The following is a 25,136-nucleotide window of genomic DNA, read 5'->3' as shown; positions in this document are numbered from 1 at the left end:
AGGTAAAGAACCTGTACTCAGAAAACTACAAGACATTGAAAAAAGAGATAGAGGAAGACATAAACAAAGGAAGGACATACCGCGTTCATGGATTGGTATAATCAACATCATTAAAATATCCTTACTATCCAAAGCAATTTATAGGTTCAATGTAATCCCCATTAAAATACCAACAGCATATTTCACAGACCTAGAACAAACTTTCCAAAAATTCATATGGAATAAAAAAAGACCCTAAATAGCTATAGCAATCCTGACAAAGAAGAACAAAGTTGGAGGGATCATAGCAGCACAATTTATAATAGCTAAGATTTGGAAACAGCCTAAGTGTCAATCAGCAGATGAGTAGATTAGAAAACTGTGGTACATCTACATGATGGAATACTTAGCTGCTATAAAAAAAGAAGGAACTTTTACCATTTGCAACAGCATGGGCAGACCTGGAGAGCATTATGCTAAGCAAGATAAGCCAGTTGGAGAAAGATAAATATCACGTGATCTCACTCATATGTGGAATATAATGAATAACATATACTGATGAACAAAAATAGATCCAAAGACAAAGAAACACTGAACAGTCTGTCCAACCACAGAGAGAAGGTGGGGTGCAGGGGATAGGGGGTAAGAGATCAACCAAGGACTTGTATGCATGCATATTAGCATAACCAATGGACACGGACACTGGGGCAGTGGGGACTTGTCTGGGGGGCGGGTGTGGCCGGGGAGGGTGTCTATCAGGGAAAAAGAAGACATATGTAATAACTTAAACAATAAAAAAATTCATCTTAACATGTAAAAAAAACAAAACAAAACACTGCCATCGCTACAGAAATTTCTAGAGTGCTGCTCTAAAGCAGTGTACAAACCTCAAGTACATCATAGTTACCAGAGGGCTTGTTCAAACACAGACTGGGGGTACTGCACAGTTTCTGATTGAGTAGGTTTGGGATGGGGCCTGAGTCTCCAGGACATGCTGATGCTGCCGGCCTGGTGACAATATTTTGGTTCAGAAAACTTTTAACTCATGGTGACATCAAAATCATTAACCTAATAGACATGTCCCTTACCCTGCACAATAATGCTGAATGAGATTATAGCAATCAATCTTATCCAAATTAAGACTCCTCTGTCACTTCAGTGCTACTGAACCCACAGGATGACAGTAAAACACAAAAAGGACACTCTAGGTGGCCAATGCATCCGACCTAGAGGCTGCCATCTAGCCATTCCCAATGGACTTCACTTCCCCACACAGATCTCTAAGGTGAATCACTATGGAGGAGCATGGTGAAAAACAAAACTGAATTCCCTAGTCCACGGCATTAAGTCGCTCTGCAGCAACTTCATCATGCCCAAGGGTGGCCATGAGGTGAAGTGCCCCTTGTTGTACTTCTGGCCTTTGAAACATGAGCCCTAACTGTAGAATCCTAGGAGGCAGTGACAGCAGACAGGCCAGCTGGGTGCAGCCGATCGGAGGTGGGGGTTTTTGGAGCAAAAGCATCTTGTGGCCCCTGAGGCAAAGAAACAACACTGTGAAAAGTGACAGGCTCTGGCAGCAGCAGGCACCACGCAAAACATAAGGACAGGAGCTCGCCAGCGTGCAGCCCACAGAAGGGCCGGTGGGGCACGCATGGGTCTTGAAAGCCGTATGGTCGGCACCAGCAGTCAGGTCCCCCTCAGCTACAAAAGGGTGGAAACAGACCAGGCACCATGTTACCACCCACGGCTCCCGGGAAGCCAGAAGCTGCTCAGAACACATGTAAGTTTTCGTCATAAGCACGGGCACGAAACCTGGAGGTGAACTCCATCACCACCGTCAGCAGCCTTCTGAGCAGTTAGAAGTACTTTCTGCCCAACTATTTCTGCAGAAGCACTCAGACTGTTTTTAGCTCTAGTGATCCCTGCAAAGGAGAGGTGTTACGCTGGGACATGAAAACCAGGAATGCTACCCACATGCCTCTTTGAAAACCAGAATTCATGGTTCAGCCATTGCCCCTTCACGGGAAACCAGGGATGGCCTGGGAAGCACCCTGTGATGAAGAGGAACACTGAATGGGAAGCAAAGGCTGAGAGGAGCGCACAAGCGGCGGTGGACTTGTTCCCTGGGCTGCGATGGTGAAACACTGCGAACATGTGTCCATTTCCAGGGACACCAGTGTTACAGACCCAAGGGCCAAACAAGGCCTGAAGATACTGTATCTGGGAAAAGGTAAAGCAAAATGCAGTGACTAGCACGCTGCCCCAAATCTGACATGACTTCTAGGAATGCGTCATTCAAGACATCTACCTTACTGCAGAATGTTAGCTCTTTGCACATAAAAATGTTTTTAAAACACTTCAATTATTGCCTCTTACTGGTTTGGCTCAGTGGATAGAGCGTCAGCCTGCGGACTGAAGGGTCCCGGGTTTGATTCTGGTCAAGGGCACATGCCGGGGTTGCAGGTTTGATCCCTAGTAGGGGATGTGCAGGAGTCAGCCAATCAATGATTCTCTCTCATCATTGATGTTCTCTCTCTCTTTCCTTCTCCCTTCCTCTCTGAAATCAATAAAGATATATTAAAATAAAGTAAAATAAAATAAAATAAAATAAAAATAAAACTTCAATTATTAAAAAAAAACACACAACAAAAAACATGAAGTGGAGATAGACTCATGGATACAGAGAACAGACTGACAGCTGTCAGAGGAAAGGGTTGGAGGCTTGGTGAGAAGACTAAAGGAATTAAATAAATAAAATAAAACTCACAGACACAGACAATAGTACGGTGATTACCAGAGGGAAAGGGGGTGGTGGTGGAAGGTAAAACGGGGTAAAGGGGGGAAAATGGTGATAGAAGGAGAACTGACGTGGGGTGGTGAACATACAATATACTATAAAGATGATGTATTATAGAACTGTATACCTGAAACCTATATAATTTTATTAACCAATGTCACCCCAATAAATTAAATTTAAAAAAATATTTTTGTCTGTTTTCACAAATAAATATGCCTGGTCAGATTTTCACATGCTTCTGTTGACTTAAAAAATATTTTTAAACTTATAAAGCTTTAAATTTTTTCCTTTAACAGAGAAGAATAAAGTAACAGAGAGGGCCTGTAAAGGATATTAAAATGAGACAGGGTGTTTAGATTCCTAAGTTACACTGCTAACAACAAAGTGATTAGAAGAATTACAAAAATCATGAGAATACATGAAAACGAGTGAGATTATTCATCATACATACAGTGGGGAGGAAGACCATCTAAGAGAAAATGGTGAAAGCAAACACTGCTTTGCCTCAATATCTGATGAATGGGATACTGGATAGCAACCACCCCCCTTTGCCCTGAATGAGGCAAGATAGGAAGCAGCAAAATAAGCGGGACTACATAAAACATGACTTGAGACATTGTTGTCAGAGTGAAAGGACAGTCCTTTGGCTCCTCAGCCACAATAGCTAGCAGACATAGTCTATTCATACCACAGGGCTAATGTCTAGACTAATTATACAGATGCCTATCCTTTCCGCCAATTAGGATCATAGTCTTGAATGCCATTTCAGTGATAACACGTAAAAGAACCTCTTCATGCTCACATATAAATAATTATGCTCTTCAGAATTTCATGCAAATAAATTCATTTGTACTTATAGTGACTAATGGCTTTTGTTTTCTGGCCAAAAAAACACAAGGTAAATAGTGAACTAACGATATGTTAGCATAAGAATTTGAAGTTCAAAAGTATATACTAATGATAACTTTGCAGATTTTATGGGATTTCCTCCAAAGCAGGTATTAAAACAGTGAATTACAGTAGTTATGGGTTATTTAAAAACATAAAGTTTGTGAAACAGTAAAGCAAAATCTCATTTAAGATGATCTGCATGGTCCGCAAGGTAAAAATAAAGTTGCAAAATATCTAAATATCCACCCTGTAAGAGCCAGCACCCCCCCCCCAAATATTTATCAGCTTTATAAATAACAATAGTAATGCTACTTTCGTTTACTCAGCAGTATTTACCAAGTACTCAAACCTACAAGTACATACTTACTGTATTCCATCATGAGCCTCCTAAGATTCTGCAGCTTAAGTAATTTTAACCAAAAATATCCATGACTTAATTCACTACAAGAAAAAAAAATGATCCTACTCTTTCAGCAACAATAAGAATAATCAATTATACAAAAATTAGGTGGAAAAGTTACAAGTAAGCAGTAGGCAGATTTTTACAGCATAAAGTCAAACATGCAAAAATATATGTCCCTGGGCTATAAAAAGTATACACACAGAGCCAAACAAATCTAAAAAGCTGAGGAATCTCAGAGGGAAGGGTAGGGGAAGAGATTAACCAAAGAACTTACATGTATAATCCATGGACACAGACCATAGTGCCGTGAAGGCCTAGGGAGGAGGGAGGAGTGGGCAGGAGGGGCTCCATGGGAGGAAAAAGGGGACATTTGTAATACTTTCAACAATAAAGATAAATTTAATTGAAATTACACTGCCAGCAAGGCCATGCAGCAATACAGAACTCAATAATTTGGGAGCAGATTTGAAGAAGCAGCACTAAGAAGAGGAAATGACATTCGATAAACTGGAAGGAAGTGACATCTGGTGAAGGGCAAGAAATGGATAGGAGCTCCTCTAGGAAAAATACCTAAGAAGTTCTAGAACACGAGAAAGAGTGAGAAGTAAAAGGAGAACATGGAAAACTTCCACTCCATCAATAGGGGTGCAAGCTCAGTCATAAAAAATGGCTCTGTAGCCTCTCAAATAAATAAATAAATTAATTAATTAATTAATGTGATTACAATATATTATTTTATACATACACATTCTCAATCCTTGATTATTATTACCATTAAGAGGGAGACAGTAAACAAGTCAAATTCTCACACACACCCACACGCTCTGCCAGTAGTATCTGCCTTCTTTCACAGCTAAGAGTTATTTCAGCAAGAGGCCACACTGGGTTGCTGAGCTTCCTTCCTTGCCTTATGTTGGATGCTGCGGAAGGAAGTAATTACATGAGGAAGGAAGGAAGGAAGGCTGGGGGTGGAGGGAGATGCCCACTGCTGGAAAAATCCACACAGTAGCTTTGTTAACTCCTTCTCGGAACCTCAGGAATTCTCCCTGCTCTTCTAGTTGAACAAGTGAAGACCCAGGGCCAATGCTTCACCCAAGGAGCTCCTAGATTTGCCTCAATGGGCGTTCAAATGCACACACATAGCATTGGCAGAGGCGGCAGGGGAATGGCAGGCAGAGCCATACAAAGCCGACCCCTTCCCCTCTTCACCGCCGCCCCAACAGCCTCTCCTTATAGAATCACTTTAAGTCTTTTGCTCCCATGGATACAGAGGAGGGTGTCAATAAACACTAATTGTTTTCTCCCCATCCTTTCACCCTGAAGTCATGATATGCTTGGAGAGTGGTCCTTCGAAGTCTGTACGCTGTGGGGTGCCTTAACTACACTCTCCAGGGCTGGCTCCCGGGCTTCATGGAGAAAGGTGAGGATGCTTCTCAATTTCTTGAAGGAAGAGCAAGATTTGGAGAGAGGGGCAGGCAATTCTGATCAGAGAAGAATCAGGTGATTAGACCAGAGAATATATAGGCAAGATGAAAGGGTAAAGAAACAGCAAAAAAATAGACAAAAGAGGATTCACTGAAAATAGCTGAAAAAATGGTCCATGAGTTTAACTAGTGGTCAACCATATAAGAGTGGTGTTCTGTCATATTAAGTTAAGTAACAAAGAGATAAAAAAAAGAAATGGGAAAGAGATTCTCAAGGTTTTATTGGAGTGTATATATATATATATATATCCTATCTAATAAAAGAGAAACATGGTAATTGGCATGTGACCGCTACCCTTCCCATTGGCTAATCAGCGAGATATGCAAATTAACTGCCAGCCAAGATGGCGGCCAGGAGCCAGGCAGCTTGAAACTAACATGAGGATTGATTGCTTCAGTGACGGAGGAAACCAACCTTCCCCGCCTGCCTTGCCGGCCTCTGAGCCTGCAGTTTAAAACATTGTTACAAATATAGAAGCTAAACAAAACCCCAGAAACCTGCTTTCAGCGAGCCCGGGATCTCAGAGCTGGAGTTGATACAGTGTTTCGATTATAGAACGAAACAAACCAGATACCTCCTTTCAGCAGCAGAGGCCTCAGAGCTGGAGCCAGAGCTAAAGCTGGCCCAGAATAAAAAAAGAAAAAGAAAAAAAGGAGCAGTTGGGAGCTTCAGTCACCTGCCAGCCTGAAAGCAGCCCTCAGCCCCTCACCCAGACTGGCCAGGCACCCCAGTGGGGACCCCCACCCTGAAGGGTGTGTGACCAGCTGCAAACAGCCATCACCCCCTCACCCAGGCTGGCCAGGCACCCCAGTGGGAACCCCCACCCTGATCCAGGACACCCTTCAGGGCAAACCAGCCAGCCCCCACCCATGCACCAGGCCTCTATTCTATATAGTAAAAGGGTAATATGCCTCCCAGCACCGGGATCAGCGGAGCTGAGAGGCCACCCGGCACCGGGATCAGCGTGACAGGGGGCAGCGCCCAAACCCCTTGATCACCCTGCGGCTCTGTGTGTGACAGGGGGCGGGGCCACAACCTCCCTATCTGCCCTGCTCTGTTCCTGACAGGGGAAGGCGCCCCAACCCCCTGATTGGCCCTGCTCTGTGCCTGATGGGGGGAGCTCCCCAACCCCCTGATCGGCCCTGCTCTGTGGGTGATAGAGGGTGGCGCTCCAACCCCCCGCCCCACGGGCCCTGCTCTGTTTGTGATGGGGTAGAGCCATAACCTCCCCATCGGCCCTGCCCTGAGTGTGAGAGTGGGGGCACCCCAACCCCCTGATCGGCCCTGCTCTGTGGGTGATAGAGGGCGGCACCCCAACCCCCGATCAGCCCTGCTGTGTGTGACAGGGGGCAGTGTGCCAACTCCCCTATCGGCCCTACTCTGTGAGTGACAGGGGGGAGCTCCCCAACCCTCTGATGGGCCCTGCTCTGTGCATGACAGGGGGGAGCTCCCCAACCCCCTGATGGGCCCTGCTCTGTGCGTGACAGGGGGCAGCGACCCAACCCCCTGATTGGCCCTGCTCTGTGCGTGACAGGGGGTGGTACTGCAACCTCCCCATCAACCCTGCCTTGAGTGTGACAGGGGGCAGTGCCCCAACCCCCCAATCGGCCCTACCCTGAGTGTGATTGAGGGTGGCATTGCAACCTCCCGATCCGCCCTGCTCTGCACATGACAGGGGGCGGCGCCCCAACTCCCCAATCGGCCCTGCTCTGAGCCCGACCAGGGGCTACACCTAGGGATTAGGCTTGCCCTCTGCCACCCGGGAGCAGGCCTAAGCCAGCAGGTCGTTATCTCCTGAGGGGTCCCAGACTGCTAGAGGGCACAGGCCGGGCTGAGGGACTCCCCCCTCCCCCGCAAGTGCACAAATTTTTGTGCACCGGGCCTCTAGTATACACACACACACACACACACACACACACACACACACATTCCACTATTCCACTCAAGGTTACCAATTCTTATTTAAACACTTCTTTAAATTTAAAATTTTTAATTGAAGCAGACAAGTGGTGCTTATGAACATTTTTAAAAAACTATCAACAATGAACTTCACATGACATTAGATATCATCATTTTAAAGATTGTACAAATTTCCAGGAAACACTCCTTTAAGAAATAGCATCAGTATATCCACACTACAAATACAGAGTGGGGCAAAAGTAGGTTTATATTTGTTCATTTGGAAAATACTACAATAATTTATAAATAAGACAAAGACAAGATAATAGGTACTCACAATTATAAACCTACTTTTGCCCCACCCTGTACACTAATGTTATCTTTCCCCTATTTTAGTGTTTCTAAATCAGAGCTAAATGTACCCCTAAAGAATGCATGGATAATTTTAACAGGATCCACAAACTGGTTGAAATTATAACCATTATGTGCACACTTCTAGGAATCATGAACACAGCTTTCACCCTATCCTATATAATAAAAGCCTAATATGCAAATTGTCCCCTCAACCCAGAGTTTGACTGCTTGCTATGATGTGTGCTGACCACCAGGGGGGGCACAGAACATGGTGGGCATCGGCGACGCAGTACTGGCAGTGGGCAGCAGAAGCGCTGCCAGCCTCGATGAGAGTGGGACCGTGAGAGGATGGTGGAGCAGGTGAGCAGGTGGCCCGAGGCCAAGGCAGGTATGAGCGGGGCCCGATCACCCCACCCATTGCCTTGCCGAAGGGGACCAGAGGCGGTAGGGGTGGGGTTGCCACCTGGCTCCCAGGTGCTGAGGGAGCCGGGTGGGGGCCCCACGACTCAGGCGGAGGGAGGGCAGGGGGGTGGGAGCCCAGAGGCCCGGGTACTGCCCAGGGCCCAGAGGTCAGCTGGGACCTGCCCTTCCACACCAGACGCTCGCACTTCAATCGCTGGCCAGGCCCAGGGACCGCACCCTTGCACAAATTTTGTGCACTGGGCCTCTAGTTCTTTATAAAGGTCAGTGAGTTATGAAATGTTAAGGAGAGCTGTTCTAAAAGAATGTTGTATATAGGCAAGTGGGGCACCTCTTAGATATCCTCTCCCAGCCTCCTCAACACTTCACACCTGTGTACACACAGACACACACACACACACACTACCTCAGACCAAGAGATGATTGAACATACATTTTTGCTATTAAGTCAATTCTGTTTGAGAGTTCTATTGTAAATAGTAAGAGAAACCCTCTTCAGCATCAGCTCCCCCAAAGGACCTAGTTATGATTTGGAAAGGGACAGGTTCAAACTGCCCCCACGTTATTTACTCCACAGCTGACCAGCATTCTGGAATTAACACGATGGAAGTCTTCCACTTAGAAATACACTGCGGAAGGATTAACATTCCATTCACACTTAGCTAGCTTCTTCTTAGCACAGAGGAGGACTCCAAGAAAAGGGATTCCCGAAGAGGTCCACGGTGGCTGGTGGGGCTGCCAAGAAAGACATCAGTCTCTGAGCTGAGGACACTATACCATTGAGAGCCTATTTCTCCAATGTCACCCACTGACTGGGACTGTGCTGGCCAGGCCAACAGATTCTTTTACAGGATGACTTTGCATGCCTCTTATTACAACCAAAAATGACACCAAACTGCCAACTATAGGCAGCATTTTATGATAACCTAACCCACGGGTACCATCCAATAGTGTGTAAGTCAAAGCTGTCTGACTCAAAAGTACTAGGTATATAGTTTTTTCAAATCCAGTCTTTCAAATAATGGCATGGTAACAAACTGATAAATGCACACTAATTAAAAAAATAAGCTATTGATCAAAGCCTCTGTATTATAAATACATTTATACTTTGTTAAAATGCAAACAACAAGTTGTTTTGACGTTGTCCCAAGATAAATTCATGACAGAGAAATGATTTATTTTGCATATTCCTCCTCAGTTTAATTTCATACAAGCCATGCACAAGAACTTTTGCATAAGGGCATGACAAATAATCTGTGAGAGAGGAAATAACTAGAGACTTTGGAACAGGAAGGTGTTGAAAGACTGGTGAAGGTCATCCTATGAATTGGAATAGTTAAGTTTTCTCATTCATCTCAACAATCAATTATGTCTGTAGGAAAGCGTTTCAATTTATTATGCTTTTAAAAAACTGCTTAATTTTCTTCATTATAATTGGATCTGCATATTGGGAGAATGAATTATTTTATGTAGATCATGGTGCTTAATTCATTTATAGTAACACTTATGGAAATCCCATCAATATGTGCATTTGCATAAAATTTCAAAACATTACATTAGCTTCTATGTACTTAGAACATTATCTTTGATAAAGAAATTATTGAAATCACTAAAAAAAAACCCTAGCATTTCTTGTTCACTGTAATTTCAAATTCATACATCAGCTAAGTAATAGGAAATAATCTGTTTTAAAAAACACACGTTTTGCCATAAAACCTAAGTTTACTGCCTGTCTAGCCATTTCCGACACATTAAATGACAAGATATGGTCCCATTAAGGCCTGAAACTGCAGGCAAAACTGCTAATACCTCAAGAAAAGGTTTTACATGGCAGTTAAAAGTTCAAAGTATAAAACCTAACAATTATATTCAGAGACCCGCACTTAGAAAAGGTTTACACAGAATGAACTGCTAACGGTTTGCACAGAGCAAAAAAAGATATCCTTCATATTTCTTGCACAAAATGATGAGTGCTTCATCCTCAATATACATGGGTCACAAAACGAAAAAAATATTGTTGTCATATTTAAGGTTCTAGCAATATCTACATATGGATTTTGCTGTAAGAATAAAATTATCTTTAATATTAAGTAAAGCTTCATGTTAGAAAATTAATGCCCAGGGATTGCTTTATTACTGATGCAGAATATAATTCATTTCATAATGTACAGTGTTTTTTCTTAGACAGTGGTTTTTGGTAGGAGAATCAGTATAAATATGCACAAAAGGCACATTCCTAACTTATTTTTAAATTCAATCTGATTACATACATACATACATACTTATTTTAAACTTTCTTCCACAGGAGGAAAATCATATATACTCAATACAAAATACTGCAGAGGGCAATAAAATCCTTCCAATGTAAAGATATTGGAAGGAAAGTTTCTAACTTGAGAAAGTAGCCATCATAACACTAAAAAAATGATGTGTGAAAATGAATGTACAATTTTAGGAGCAAAACAGAAAAATAACATAGCTCCTTATAGAAAAGTCTACTTTAATTATGGTAAACTATACATGTAAAATGAAAGAGCAACATGCCCTGTTGAACAGAGCTGAAAAGCTTGGAAAAAATTTCATCTGATACCATTTTGGTTTTTAATCTTTAGTTAGGCCCAAGACCAGAAAGGGGGAAAAAATACCTATCTCAACAGTGACCTCTAGTGGACAAGTGTTAAAATGGCTGTTTTAAAAAAACTTGTCTAAGACTGAAAAGGAGTAGGAAAACACTTACAAAACTAACACTTCCAAACACTGTAAGAAGCAAGAATAAGATTAAAGAGTAGATTAAAAGACTTAGCTAACACTGGCTTACAAGACAGGGTAATCACAAAGGCAGCAGGTGGAGGATCAGGGCAGAGACTGAGGAAGACAGACTGGAATAACTGCTATGTTTCCTTCTTTAGAAGCCCAAAGCCAGCCCTTGGAGGTATCATCTTGGTCTGCTGGGACTTGGCACAACTCATCAGCTACCAATCCAATGCTCCATCGGCATTAACTGAGTACCTATTTCATGTTCACCATGCTTTGGGCACTTTTGTCGGGGGTAGGATACATAGCATCCGACAGGGCTCCTCACCTCAAGAAACATCTAAAATAGTTAATTATATGAAGAAATTAGGAACTAATTCGGGACCTTAAATACAGAATATAAAACTAACTTTAAGTGACAGAGTAACGGGCCTAGAAGACGTGAGGCCGAGTGTGGTAAAAGGAGGCCCACGAGGTCGCTGGGGGAAGAACCATGAGCGGCTGGCTCAGCGTGGTGCCAGCTGCCCTCCCTGCGGATCCTCCGGTGTCTGTGAGGAGCGCCAGCCCGTACACCATTCCTCAAGTCTGAAAGGGCCCTAATAACTACAAAGGGCCCTAATAATGACATGACAACAATTTCCAGGACATAAGGTAAAGTTTCTTCACAGCTCTCACAGTCCAGCACGTTTGAAATGGGCCCATGAGTTAGAAATAGAAGTTTGTGGTGACCACACCTATTCAAGCCCCTATACTGGGAAAGCCTGAAAAAACCGTCCAGTTCCTACACTGACCATTCACCTCGGGCCAGCTTTCCTCCCCGTCACGGACTGCTTCCTCCCATCAGCTGGTCTACAAAGGTAATTACTGGGAGGCCACTGTGTGTTCAGCAAGAACAGGACATGAAAGAAGACTAGGACACAGTTGTGCTTTCAATAAAGCCTAAGATCTGTTTAGAGAGAGAGAGAAGAAAGATGAAACACGCGGACAAGGATGTGTGACACTGGTGTAAAGAATCTATGAACAGCCCTGACCAGTTTGGCTCAGTGGATAGAGCGTCGGCCTGCGGACTGAAGGGTCCCAGGTTCGATTCTGATCAGGGGTGTGCAGGAGGCAGCTGATCGATGTTTCTCTCTCATCGATGTTTCTAGCTCTCTGTCCCTCTCCCTTTCTCTCTGTAAAAAATCAATTAAAAAAAAGTATTTTTTTTTTTAAAAAAGAATCTATGAACAGTAGGAGTTTGGGGAAGAAAGATTTCAAGTTGGCCAGGGTAGTCGGGGAGCCTGGAGGGGAGGGTGGGGGCAAGGCCACTGCAGAATAGAGAGTAACGGACAAGGTAGCCTAGAACAGAGCAGGGCTAGGCACCTGTGGCAGCACATAGTGAGGAAAGGCTGGCTATAGGGTGAGGGCCAGAGCAGAACTGGTTTGGAAAGGCAAACAGCGCCTTCTACAGTATATGTGTGGTATCACAGGGAAAGTGGAGTTTCTGAAGGGTTGGTCTAGTGGTGAACCTCATCTTTACTCTGAAACCATTCCCATTGGGCCAGAAGGCAAACTCTCCGTTGGGTTCCGAGATTGTACCTGTCCAGTCATAGCAGAAGGAAATGGTCCAGTGGCTACTCTGCCTCCCACCTCCTGGACATGCATGCATCTAGGAAAGTGGTTGCAGGCAGGGCCATTTGCTACTGACTTCCCAGTTTCCAAAACTCGTCAACATTGCCCCAGTGCCCCAGGTTTAAATTTCAGTAATGTCACTGTACTAATGATGAACCTCTATCAGTGATTACCTTGACAATTTTGAAATATTTCTATGAACTGTAATTTAGAAAGCATCAAGGATTTATGCTTACAAAATCTTGAGGAATTTAAGGACCATCAGCCCACTTTCACCTTCCTCATAGCCTCACTTGTACTGTTGAGTGGACCTGTCAATATCAACACTAGCAGCAGGGAAAGAAAGTTAACACAACATCACAGTGTCCCCACAGATACCGACTCAAATGCGTGAAGTCAATTGGTGTCCCTGATCAGGGCCCCACTTTTAGTAAGCCAGTCATTCATCCCATAAGTCCACAGCAGGGATTTTAGAGACCAGTGGAACTGGTATGCTAAGAGAAAAACACAAACACTTTTGCAAGATAAAAGCAATACTGAGGCAGCCCCTATTAAAAACACAGAAAGTGAAAGACACTGATTACAGTAAAACATGACAGGAGGATGTGCTCAGTCACTTACACATAATGCATATTTATATTGCCATCAAATGGACGTATTTACTATAAACACTTGAAAAGCCATTGTAAAGTCATTCATTTAAATGCCAGAAAAACAGTAAAAGATGCTAATTTGACCTTAGTGGAACAGACCGGGTGTCACTGACACTACTCACAATGGCATGAAACAGAATTTACCAAGATGATTAATTAGAGTTTACTGGATAAGTGTGTCTCAAACGAGGAAAGAAGAAGAAGAAAAAAAAACAGGAAGGAAGAAATATGAAGTTTGGATCCATTCACAGTCAACCTTTTTACGAACACAATTTAAGTCCATATTTGTGTGTCTCTAAGTTAATCTCTTATCATATGCCTGGAGAAAGAAACTGATCCATGGATACCTGAGATTTCTATCTCTGTGGAAGTATAAAAACAATAGGTTACAACCATCTGAAAGATATTTTAAAGAACAGATCAATTAATTAAATAATACGATTAAAGCAAGTTTTGCTTTCTTGTTTAAACCTAAAGTGTTTCACTCTAATAATGATGCATAATATAAGCTTGGCAATTAAGAAATATTTTTATAAACTACTGAGTATAGAGCTTCAGGAATTCTGCTCACAAAATCTTGGGGAAATCAGGAATCATGCTGTCCACCCTTCTAAACAAACAGCAAAACCCTCTGACTGGGGTTAGATTCTCAGTGGACAGCAGGGCCATTTGCTACAAAAACAATAAAAACAGCTGCATGTCACCTGTTACAAAAATGACCACGAGTGACTGTCGCCCTCACTTTCAGCTTCTGTGGTCCCTACTACTAAAATGTGACAATTGTGGCTCTCTGCCTTTGCCTTACAAATATGCACTTTTTGCTAAAAATGAACTAATCTGCCCGTCTCCTGCACATGAGGGGCCCTGCCACTCCTAATTCTCAATAATCAACAGCTCTGTGACACTGCTTCAAGCTGTACACAATGCACATAAATTCACGGCACAAATCCCTCAGGATGACATTCTGCTCAATTTCATTGGACTCAGAAAGCTCCCGAACAAATTCTTGCCACATGATTAGAAAATCACTCAAGGCTGCAGGAAATATGACAAACACAAAGAAGTGACAGTCAATTAGGAATGAGAAAGGAGAGTGGGGCCCTGTCATTAAAAAATCTTTAAAGCCACAGCTAAGAATAAAATGGCCCATATCATTCATGCAAGATATTCTTATAAGAGCTGGTATTAAACCTACTATTTGTTAACCATACCATGACTCTACTAATGTCCAATAGAAACCAGACTCAATAATTTTTTAAAATGCAGATTCAAATAAATATATATATATATATATACAGTTTATACAACTCTTTGGTTTCTCCCCCGCTCCGCTCATTAAGCAGGGAAGGAAAGTACATCAACAGATAAATTTTTCCCCTTTAAAGAGGAAGTATAGATGAAAGCAAAAACTCTTATTCTAATTATTTTTTTACACTTTTTTTTTCATAAAATACTAATGAATGGCCCAGCAGTTCAGGTCACTGCAGCATTTATCATCCCTAAATGGGACTAATTCCACAGAAACAAAATGTCACTTTCTTTCTTCAGCTTACACACTCAATAAGAAAGAGTCTTCAAAATAGAGCAATGTACAAAATATGGGAAGACAATATGCTCATGTATCTTAGTGTCACCAAAATAAACTTTAGGATTCCCCAAATAAACATGTGTCTTTAAAGGAAACAAGAGAGTCAGCAGTATCACCACATTATCAACAAGGCAGACACTGTGAAACAAATGAGAAAGTCAACTCACTTGTTAGCTTGTTGTGGCTGAGGACCAGTTGTGTGATGTGGGATAAGGAGACTGTAAAAGGAAAAAAAAATCACACAATTAGTTAATGTACCCAAATTATAGTTACACTCCTACGATGTAAAGTGCTAAATTATTTTCACAGGTTGAAGTGTTACCTCTCACAAAAACAGACTCAAGAATTCATATAACACTGTCGGTAAATGTTAAACCAAATTAAGAAAAGTCATGCAATTAGCAGTGCAATCAGCACAGCAAGTTGGAGCTAATGAGATTAATGAGCAGGATCAGACATTCTAAGGGCCAGTCAGCTTTGCTTGCAGAGCTGGTTTCTGCTGGCCCAGACTCAGTGATCCATCTCAGTAACTGTGCCAGTCAGAGAACCGGCCAAGAGTGTGGAAGGCACAAAGCCCTCATCCAAGCTAACAAACCATCACACCAAGACAAAAAGATCACACCACAGACTCATCCAATCCAAACTGTCAATGGTGTTGGTTGCTGTTGGAAATCATGATTTACTTACTTATCCTTGTATGGCTTTGATCTATCTTAGTCTAGTCAACGAGTTATAATCTAAAATTACTATGGGCCTGGCCCGTTTGACTCAGTGCATAGAGCGTCAGCCTGCGGACCGAGGGGTCCCAGGTTCGATTCTGGTTAAGGGCATGTGCCTTGGTTGCGGGCACATCCCCAGTAGGGGGTGTGCAGGAGGCAGCTGATTGATGTTTCTCTCTCATCAATGTTTCTAACTCTCTATCCTTCTCCCTTCCTCTCTGTAAAAAATCAATAAAATATATTTTTTAAAAATAAGATAAAATAAAAATAAAATTACTATGTACGTTGATGTTCGAACTGTCCCATTTGGACAGTGTGTGCCCATCTAACCTGGTTGCTAAGCTCCTTTGGCAAGTCCTATTACTCTGAGCATGTCCTTGCTTTCTGCACAAGGTATTCAAGCTCTTCTGATACTTTTCTGCCACAGCCCTGGAATCAGCCATTTCTAAAATGAGCTCTGGTTCCTTTTTGTGGAAAATGTATATATAAGCCAAAATCTGGGCACTAGATGTGCTCATTGCCATCTAGGACAGTGGTTCTCAACCTTCTGGCCCTTTAAATACAGTTCCTCATGTTGTAACCCAACCATAAAACTATTTTCATTGCTACTTCATGACTGTAATGTTGCTACTGTTATGAATCATAATGTAAATATCTGATATGCAGGATGGTCTTAGGCAACCCCTGTGAAAGGGTCGTTTGACCGCCAAAGGGGTCGCGACCCACAGGTTGAGAACCGCTTATCTAGGGGCTCAATATTCTCAGCCCCTCTCAATGGAGAGAGCTAAAGAACACATGAACACACACACACACACACACACACACACACACACACACACCTGTGTTCACTTCACTATTTATATTATTGAATTCATACCAACAAATCTGATTTCAATATGCAGTTCATTCAAATTTTCTTCCTTCCCATGTCTGTAATCCCCTTCTCGAATACTGAGACCTCTGACTTCCATTACCTTTAACCTACTTACTTGCTTCATGATACCTCTATACATAACTGCATAGAGTTATCTTATAGCTTATGCTTATCTGCAGGGAAACCCAGAAGTCTGGTAGATTCTTGGTCACAAGCAGGACAAGTAGGTTGGCTAGAGATGTTTAATGTTTCATTTAAAGTTGAAACTTGCCCCAGAAGTCCCCAGAGCCAGCTTATATAAGTCGAGGGACATGCAGATTGATGGCTTACACCTGGCTACAGGTACATGACCAATCGGGCATAAAAGACACTGCTGGACATTTTTGGCTGGGCTTCCCTGAAACCCTGATTCTTCCACATGTCTTGATGGTTCATATCTGGAGACAAAATATGTTCTGAGCAGCTAAAAAAACCATCCTAAGGAATCACCAGTGAGCCTCCCGGACCCCAGAGGCTCACCATGTTTTCTTACTCCTGCTAAACCATGTATGTTGTGGATTCTTCTGAGTACTTTCAACCATCCAATGTAATAATGCAGCAACAGATATCCCCCCATCTCCTCCTTCCACCATCACACTCTGTCAGACTCACCCTCCTCATCTGCCCTCACCCTCCTCGCCCTGCCTGGCTTCAAACCTCCCAAGCCAGGTTTGCCACCCCACACAGATGCCCTCCTCATCCCACTCAGGTTTCCACATATGCTGTAGGCCATCACACCCCCAAATCTGAACACCTTTCTTTTTCTGTCCCACTTACTGGCTTTCGGACTGAACGACTACAGAAGGGGGAAGAAAAAGGCAAAGAGGAAGGAGAAGAGCATGTTTGTGATCTGTAAGAGTCACATAACATCTAAGATTTTAGACACTGCAGAACATCTCATACATTTTTTGCTTCTAAAAGTTAAATTTTTTTTTGCCCACCAAACAAAGCATTCCTTTATCTCTATGTTATATAGTCTGATAAAAAAAAATCAAAGAGCTGCTCTCCTACCAAACAAAATGAAATGGATTCACAGATAAATCAGTTGAGACTACGATCAACCTCATGTGAGAACAAACTACAAATAACAAAGGTTACACATAACAGGAGTTTCTCTCTTTTTTATACATAGGCAATCCAGAGGTTCCTGGTATCTTGTTGATCAGCCATCCCCAATGCATGGATCACATCTCATGGTCTACAATGGCTACATGAGCTTAGCCATCATGTCTGCATTCCCTTCAGAAAGACAGAAAGGAAAAAAAAAATGCCTTCCTCCTTTAGAAAACTTCCAAGAAGTTACACATGGCACTTCTACTTATAAGCAATTAACCAAAATTTTGTAATACAGTCATGCCTAGCTGCAAGGAGGCAGGGAAATGCAGTCTGTATTCTAGGTGACCATGTGCCAGCTAAAATTAGGGGTTTTATTATCAAGAAAGATGGGGCAAACTGAAACTAGCAGACAATTAACAACCTCTGCCACTAGCAAACTACTCCAATTAAGTGTCACAGAAATCAACTGTGATTATAAAGAAAACTAATAATCCTATCTCCTCCTGCCTTAATTTTTCCTAAAATATCACAACTAATTAAAAACAAAGAAATTTTGCTCTCCTCCCAACTAACATTTACGATGAAAGATTTAAGTAGTGAAAGCTGGTTCTCTTCAATCATTTCAGTGTGTCATTTCAACAAGCATTTAGCAAGAATAAAGTGGTGAAATGTGTAAGTTTCTTTTTTTTAATAGAGAACAGAAATCCAGTTGTTGCTTCAGCTGATCACATTACTAGAATGTACTTTTTTTTTTTCTTTTCTTACTATTGTTGCAGGGCTACATGCTAAAGTAGGTAAGAGGGAGAAAAATTAGAGCAAAAAAGAAAAAGTTAATGAAAGACCTTAGAGGAAATATTTAGGACAACAAAGGACTCTGGGCTGGGCCTATGGGGAGAGCAGTAAGATTGGACAGAATCAATCACAAAGCCTGGTACAGGCAAAGACCGAGTAGAGACAGGAATATTCATAAAAGCCATGGCTCACTCCCACTTGGCAATGTTGAGTTCATTTTGAGTCTCCTATGGAAACTGCACTGTTAAAAAAGAAGGGAGGAGCATTTTCTCAGTCCTTTGAGATTTTGCTTCCTGGCAATTGTCATCACTTCGGCTCCAACAAACTCATAAAAATTCTTTAAAAAGGGGAAGGAGGGGAGAAAAGGTCTACCAAGATAGAATGGATTATTTAAAAGTACAAAAGCCACTCTAGTCAAACAAGTTGGGAAAATGGGAGCAGGCTGTACCCTGACCTGGCTCACACACTGGGAGACCTTCCACTGTATGAATAACACACTTTAATGGTCCTGCTAAGCCATTAACTGTCAAGAATGGGCACTGCCAGAACAGTGAGGACTGCTATTGAAATTCCTATAACGATATTAAACTATGCTTTGCCCAGCCATTTTCAAAGACGAGTATACTTCAAAAGTCAATAACTAAGAAGTATGGTTGAAAGTAGAATATTTTCAAAAGTCAACTAAATAACTAAGAATTGTGTTGACATACACAGTTAAGTGTTAGCATGCCTTGACTGTCATTCTATCTCTAGCCTTTAGAAATGGGATTTGAGTGAACACTATTTCAGGCCCAAATGAATAGTGGGAAACAAAACCATTAGGAGGGAGGTGTTTGTGAGGGAAATGTGGTGGGGTGAGGTTGCTAGCACTGTATACATGATTTATGATCATTTGTTGTCTAGCCAAAAGGGGAATCAGCAGGAAAATGCTCAAAGAGGACCTGGCTGCTTCAGAAATTTCACAAGAGAGACAGTCAAGGACTCGCTGACTGGGTATTTACTGAGCACACTGAGTGTCGAGGTGTCGCTATCTTGGAGATCCCTGTAGAAGTAATGTTGACCATACATCCTCGTTAGCCTGGGACAGTCTGAGATTATGTCTGTTGTTCCTCTCAGAACTGTACTGGTTTGGATGACAAATTACTTAATCACTCAATTTAGTGAACATGCCCAAAATCTTAAAATGCAAGGGAAACCCTACAATGTGAGGTATAAAAGGATTACTGAGGAAAGAAATATATCTGCAGGGATAACGGCAGTTGAGAAGGAAATGTTACTCATTGTGGGGTGAATGACACATCCAAAAGGCTATAGGGCAGAGGTGCACCAGGCCCTGAAGCTGGACGTGGAAGACATATGGCAACTGGAGGTTATGAAAGCAATCCCAGCTTCCATATCTGAGATGGAAAACAGGGAAGGTACAGGACAGGAGGGAGTAGCCAATATCTTAATGAAATAAACTCAGAAAAATCAAAGGACTAACTAAACACTACTAGAAAAAGAATTGCCTTTTCTAGATAACACAATGGAAGCAGGTATTATGTAAAATAGGTTGTTTTTTTCTTCTTCTGCAGCACAAAGTAGGCAGCATGAGATGAGAAAAATAAGCATGATAAAATCCACAGCCCCCTAAGATGAAATTATCGACTTACTTTCAAAATAACCCAACATATCACAAAGATGTGGCACACTGGAAATTGTCTCTAGTTTCATTTTGGTAAATTAGAAAGCAAATTATCCCTTTGGTAGCACTTTAGAGAAGGTAGAAAGTTCTGGCTTTACAGCATGACATTTACAGCCAGAGAAAAACACGGCCAGGATGACACTAGGGGGATGAGACTTGAAAACACACAAAGTGGTATGAGGCCTGAAAATTTCTGCAACCTTGTCACAGGTCGGAATCGGCCATCTCTGGGTTACAAGCGAAAGGTTCTGTAACACTGGTCACAAAAACTGGACTGCACTCTGAATTGAAGCCATCAGAAAAACACTGCTTTCATCAGAAGGCCAATGGTCACCCCTTCTTGACAGCTCCTGTGGTATCAAATATTGCCACATTGGGAGAACCACTGTACCTCCTGGGATATTCAAAGAGGGCCACCTTGTTTGACAACTCCAGGGGGCACCATTCCAATTCTATACTACACCCGGCTGGCGTTGCTCAGTGGTTGAGCATTGACCTATGATCAGGAGGTCACAGTTTCATTCCCGGTCAGGGCACATCCCTGGGTTGCAGGCTCCATCCCCAGTGTGGGGCTTGCAGGAGGCAGCCAATCAATGATTCTCTCTCATCACTGATGTTTCTCTCTCTCTCTCTCTCTCTCTCTCTCTCTCTCTCTCTCTCTCTCTCTCTCTCTCTCTTCTTCCCTCCCTCCCTCTTTTCCTCTCTGAAATTAAAAAAATAAATAAATTCTGGCTACCCCTTGAATTACACTGCATATAGTATCCTGTTAATTCGTTTCCTCCCAAGTTGCAGACCAAAAAGAATTAATTTGAACTTTATTCTTTATGATAAAGAATGGTCCAAGTGGCTTTTCCATTTTGGCTCCCCAGTAGGCTACACATAGCAACAGCCCTACACAATGCTGACTCAGGGACTCCACAGGGATGTGGGAGCAGCCAGGTGTCAGCACCAGGAAGCAGTGCTGACCAGTTTGGGTTCTGTGTCTCCGCCATGCATGATGACAATGCCTGCCGTGTCACATGGCTGATGGTATTTCACCCATGGTAGGAAGATACCGATTCAGATCTTCTTAAACATGCACCTTCTGACAATATATTAAAGTGAAGACAGACAACAAAATGTTTGGTACCAAGATATAATACAAATACCATATTCATCAACACACTCAGAATCAGAAAAACATTTTTTAAAAATTTCATTCGAATTTAAAACTTCAAAAAAAATCACCACGGTATGAAAACCTTCCTTTACTTCATAATTAATTACTTTGGAGAGTTGGAAATTCTTTAGTAGCAAGTTTTTAAAACTGATTACTTAACTGAATTCTATTTACAGATAAAGGGTCCATCAACCATAATTAATTGCTCTTTCACTCAACAGAAAGCAATTTATCATATGTGGTCATTGAAAAAAAGCGATACTTCTTTCGATACATAAATAAGAGCAGAGATTCACATGTCAGAACATCCCGTGAGCTGGTCATTGAAGGGGTGGGGGGGGCGGGGTTGCATCAATTGGGACATTAAGTACTATCTGTGGTTTCAGGCATCCACTGGGGGTCTTGGACTGTATCCCTTGCAGGTAAGAGGGGACTACTGCCTATGACAGGCAAAGGTTTAATATTCTTAATACATAATGATTTTTCCCATTGGTAAAATGCAAAAAAAAAAAAATGCTGCTCCTTAAATACAGGATGATGTCAGTAGTACCTGGTACAGAGTAGGTTCTCAAAAAATGGTGGTTATGTTTATTAGTAACTAGGAAATTCTGCATTGGTTCAGTTGATGCACAGGTTGCTGTGATCATGTTGTTGGATCTCTGCCGGGCAGAAGGCTGGGGGTGAGGAGTCTAATGGTCTCTGGAGTGAGGCGTGGGTTTGTGGGGGCCATCGGGGACACACCAGTGTGTGTGATAGGAGAAGGCAGGGGAAGAGGCTGGAGCCGGACTGTGGGACAGACATCATGCCAGGAGAAGATCTAGGGACCCTGTAGCTGGTCAGAAAAAAATATACACCAGGTCTGAGCTGGGAACAGCTGAGTGTCGATCCAGGGAACTAGTTATCTGAGGCTGGGGAAGGAAGCAGCTGGAGGTCAGGATAAGGCATGTCACAGGGTGACAAGCTGAAAGCCTAGGGTAAAAATAATGAACTGCCCATGAGACCAAACCATGGGTGCGAGTGAGACAGGTGGCACAGGGGTTCTCAAGCATCGAGTGGCTGCTGAAGGACTCCCAGCTCTTTGAGCTCCGAGGACACCCTCTGTGTAGGCAGCAGGTCTACGAGTACACGCTTCCTGCTTCTGAAGGAGGTGTGCCTTTACAGGCAAACCCAGACTCTGGGGCTGAGGTAAGAGGTATGGAGGGAGGCAGATCTGGAGGCTGCTCAAGGAGAGAAATGAGTCGTGGGAGAGAAACATCTCCCACCAGGCCCCGGGAAGAAAAAAGTGCCTGTGCCCTACCAGCTCCTTACTCATCTCCAGAGATACACAGAAGTTGAGAATGCACCGGATTGTCTGAAAAGGAAAGCATGTGCACTTGATACTGCCCATGTCCTCATTTGGGGAGAAAAATGGACTGATGGACTAAGATTCCTTTTTATCTTTTGGATAAAAATGCCATACAGTTTGGCCATTTGTGGATATTTGTTTGCTCTATTTGTTTGGCCAATAAAAAACAGGGTCAGAATTAATGACTTTCTTGTTTGGAAACAGCATTTAAAGGGTTCTCTGCTCATGAGCTCTGAAATCATGGGCAAGTTACTCAACCCCTCCGTGCCTCATTGTTCTCATTTAAAATTCCACAAGAGGAGGTTAACAATAGGACTATTGTAAAGCGTTATTATGACAAATAGATGAGGTAACAAAGTGCTTACAACTGTTCCAGCCACATTTTAAGAATTTGGTAAACGATAGTTATTAATGGCATTACCGTATTTTACTTTAACATTTTTGATTCTAGTACAGCTGTGGGCAAACTATGGCCCGCGGGCCGGATCCGGCCCGTTTGAAATGAATAAAACCAAAAAAAAAAAAAAAGACCGTACCCTTTTATGTAATGATGTTTACTTTGAATTTATGTTAGTTCACACAAACACTCCATCCATGCTTTTGTTCCGGCCCTCCGGTCCAGTTTAAGAACCCATTGTGGCCCTCGAGTCAAAAAGTTTGCCCACCCCTGTTCTAGTGAGTGGCTATAAAGTGCTCAACATAGTATACTGATGGAGTAGGCATCACAAAAATATTAGTAGTCTCTTATCTCTTTTTAAAAATTTGTTTCACAGAATCAAATAAGTGAATTCAGACTTTCATCTTCAAAATGAGGAAGGTGTGCTCTAGAGAAATGCAGGGATTTTTATCGGGGTCTCATGGGATTACAATCTGGGTCTCGGGCTGCTTGAGTTACTTGATGTAACTGTCATATTTCATTCAAATAGAAAGGAATTTTCCCATTCAGGTTAATCCTCATTTTGGTAAAACAGGTGCTCCATCATCTTGAAGAGAACACTCCATCCTGGTGTGGACAGTATTTTCGCATATTGGAAAGAAGCTGAAGATCTGGAATCTGGGAACCTGGGCTGCAGTTCAGTTCTGATTCTGGTGCCTATGGAACCTGAGAAAACTCACTTTACCCTTCTGTAAAATCACTTTACCTGTAAATGAGGAGCTTAACTTTTTGATTTCTAGGGTTCTAGAACTGGTTTCTAAAAATACACCTAGCCCTAACAGGTTTGGCTCACTGTATAGAGCGTTGGCCTGTGGACTGAAAGGTCCCAGGTTCGATTCCAGCCAAGGGCATGTACCTTGGTTGCGGGCACATCCCCAGTAGTAGGTGTGCAGGAGACAGCTGATCGATGTTTCTAACTCTCTATCCCTCTCCCTTCCTCTCTGTAAAAAAAATAAAATATACTTAAAAAAAAATACACCTATTTTATGTTACACAAATAAAATAGTTCAAGCAAGAAAAATTAGTCAATACAGACAACCCATAGAAGGAGGGGGAAGCAGAGAGGAAGGTAGATATAGAATAAAACTGACTCTGGACCTTAAAGATTTTCCTAAACTTGAAAAAACTTAACAAGTATTTCCCTTTTAAATTATATATGTATATATGTATATATATATTCTAAGACAACATACAAATTGACCGTACCTCTGCTATGTCTTAAGCCACGCCCACCAGCCAATCAGAGCGACTGTATGCAAATTAACCAACCAAGATGGCAGCCGGCAGCCACGGAGCTGAAGCAAGCAGGAGGCTTGCTTGCTCCAGTGATGGAGGAAGCCAAGGTTCCCCACCTGCCGTGGCCCGGCTCTGAGCTCCACTGAAAGCAACAAAGTTTCAATTATAGAAGGTAAATAAACTCCACATACCTGCTTTCAGCAGGCCGTGGCCACGGAGCTGGAATGAGCAGGAGGCTTGCTTGCTCCAGTCATGGAGGAAGCCAGCCTGCCACAGGCTCTCAGCTCCACTCAAAAGCAACAAAGTTGCAATTATAGAAGGTAAATAAATCCCAGAATAAAAAAAAAGAAAGAAAAAAGGGAGAGGCTGGGAGCTTCCGTCGCCAAAGGGCTTGGCCAGCCTGAAAACGGCCCTCAGCCCCTCACCCAGACTGGCCAGGCACCCCAGCGGGGACCCCCACCCTGAAGGGGGTATGACCAGCTGCAAACAGCCATCAGCCCCTCACCCAGGCTGGCCACGCAATCCAGCGGGAACCCCCACCCTAATCCGGGACACCCTTCAGGGCAAACCAGCTGGCCCCCACCCATGCACCAGGCCTCTATCCTATATAATAAAAGGGTAATATGCAAACTGACCCTAACAGCAGAAAGACTGGGAAGGACTGGTCACTATGACACACACTGACCACCAGGGGGCAGATGCTCAATGCAGGAGCTGCCCTCTGGTGGTCAGTGAGCTCCCACAGGGGGAGCTTTGCTCAGCCACAAGCCAGGCTGACAGCTGCCAGTACAGCGGTGGTAGTGGGAGCCTCTCCCACCTCCTTAGCAGCGCTAAGGATGTCCGACTGCAGCTTAGGCCTGCTCCCCGCTGGCGAGTGGACATCCCCCAAGGGCTGCTGGGCTGCCAGAGGGATGCCTGACTGCCAGCCTGAGCCCAATCCCCCTGGGAGTGGGCCTAAGCCA

The 25,136-nt window shown here is 43.0% G+C and overlaps 1 protein-coding gene across 4 annotated transcripts in view; it reads right to left on the bottom strand.

The window, feature by feature from the left end:
* The window catches only part of RSU1 (Ras suppressor protein 1), a 198,394-nt gene that overhangs the window by 159,274 nt on the left and 13,984 nt on the right, over positions 1-25,136 (bottom strand). For all 4 annotated transcript variants that reach the window (XM_036346219.1, XM_036346244.1, XM_036346227.1 and 1 more), the window contains exon 3: positions 15,002-15,052. In XM_036346219.1, coding sequence (XP_036202112.1) covers positions 15,002-15,052 — 51 coding nt within the window. The remainder of the gene's footprint in view (positions 1-15,001; positions 15,053-25,136) is intronic.

Source organism: Myotis myotis, unplaced genomic scaffold, assembly GCF_014108235.1.
Source record: "Myotis myotis isolate mMyoMyo1 unplaced genomic scaffold, mMyoMyo1.p scaffold_m19_p_1, whole genome shotgun sequence".
In the NCBI taxonomy this organism is placed as follows: Eukaryota; Metazoa; Chordata; class Mammalia; order Chiroptera; family Vespertilionidae; genus Myotis; species Myotis myotis.
The sequence above is the reverse complement of the archived record's forward strand: the minus strand, read 5'-3'. Positions and strand labels throughout refer to the sequence as shown.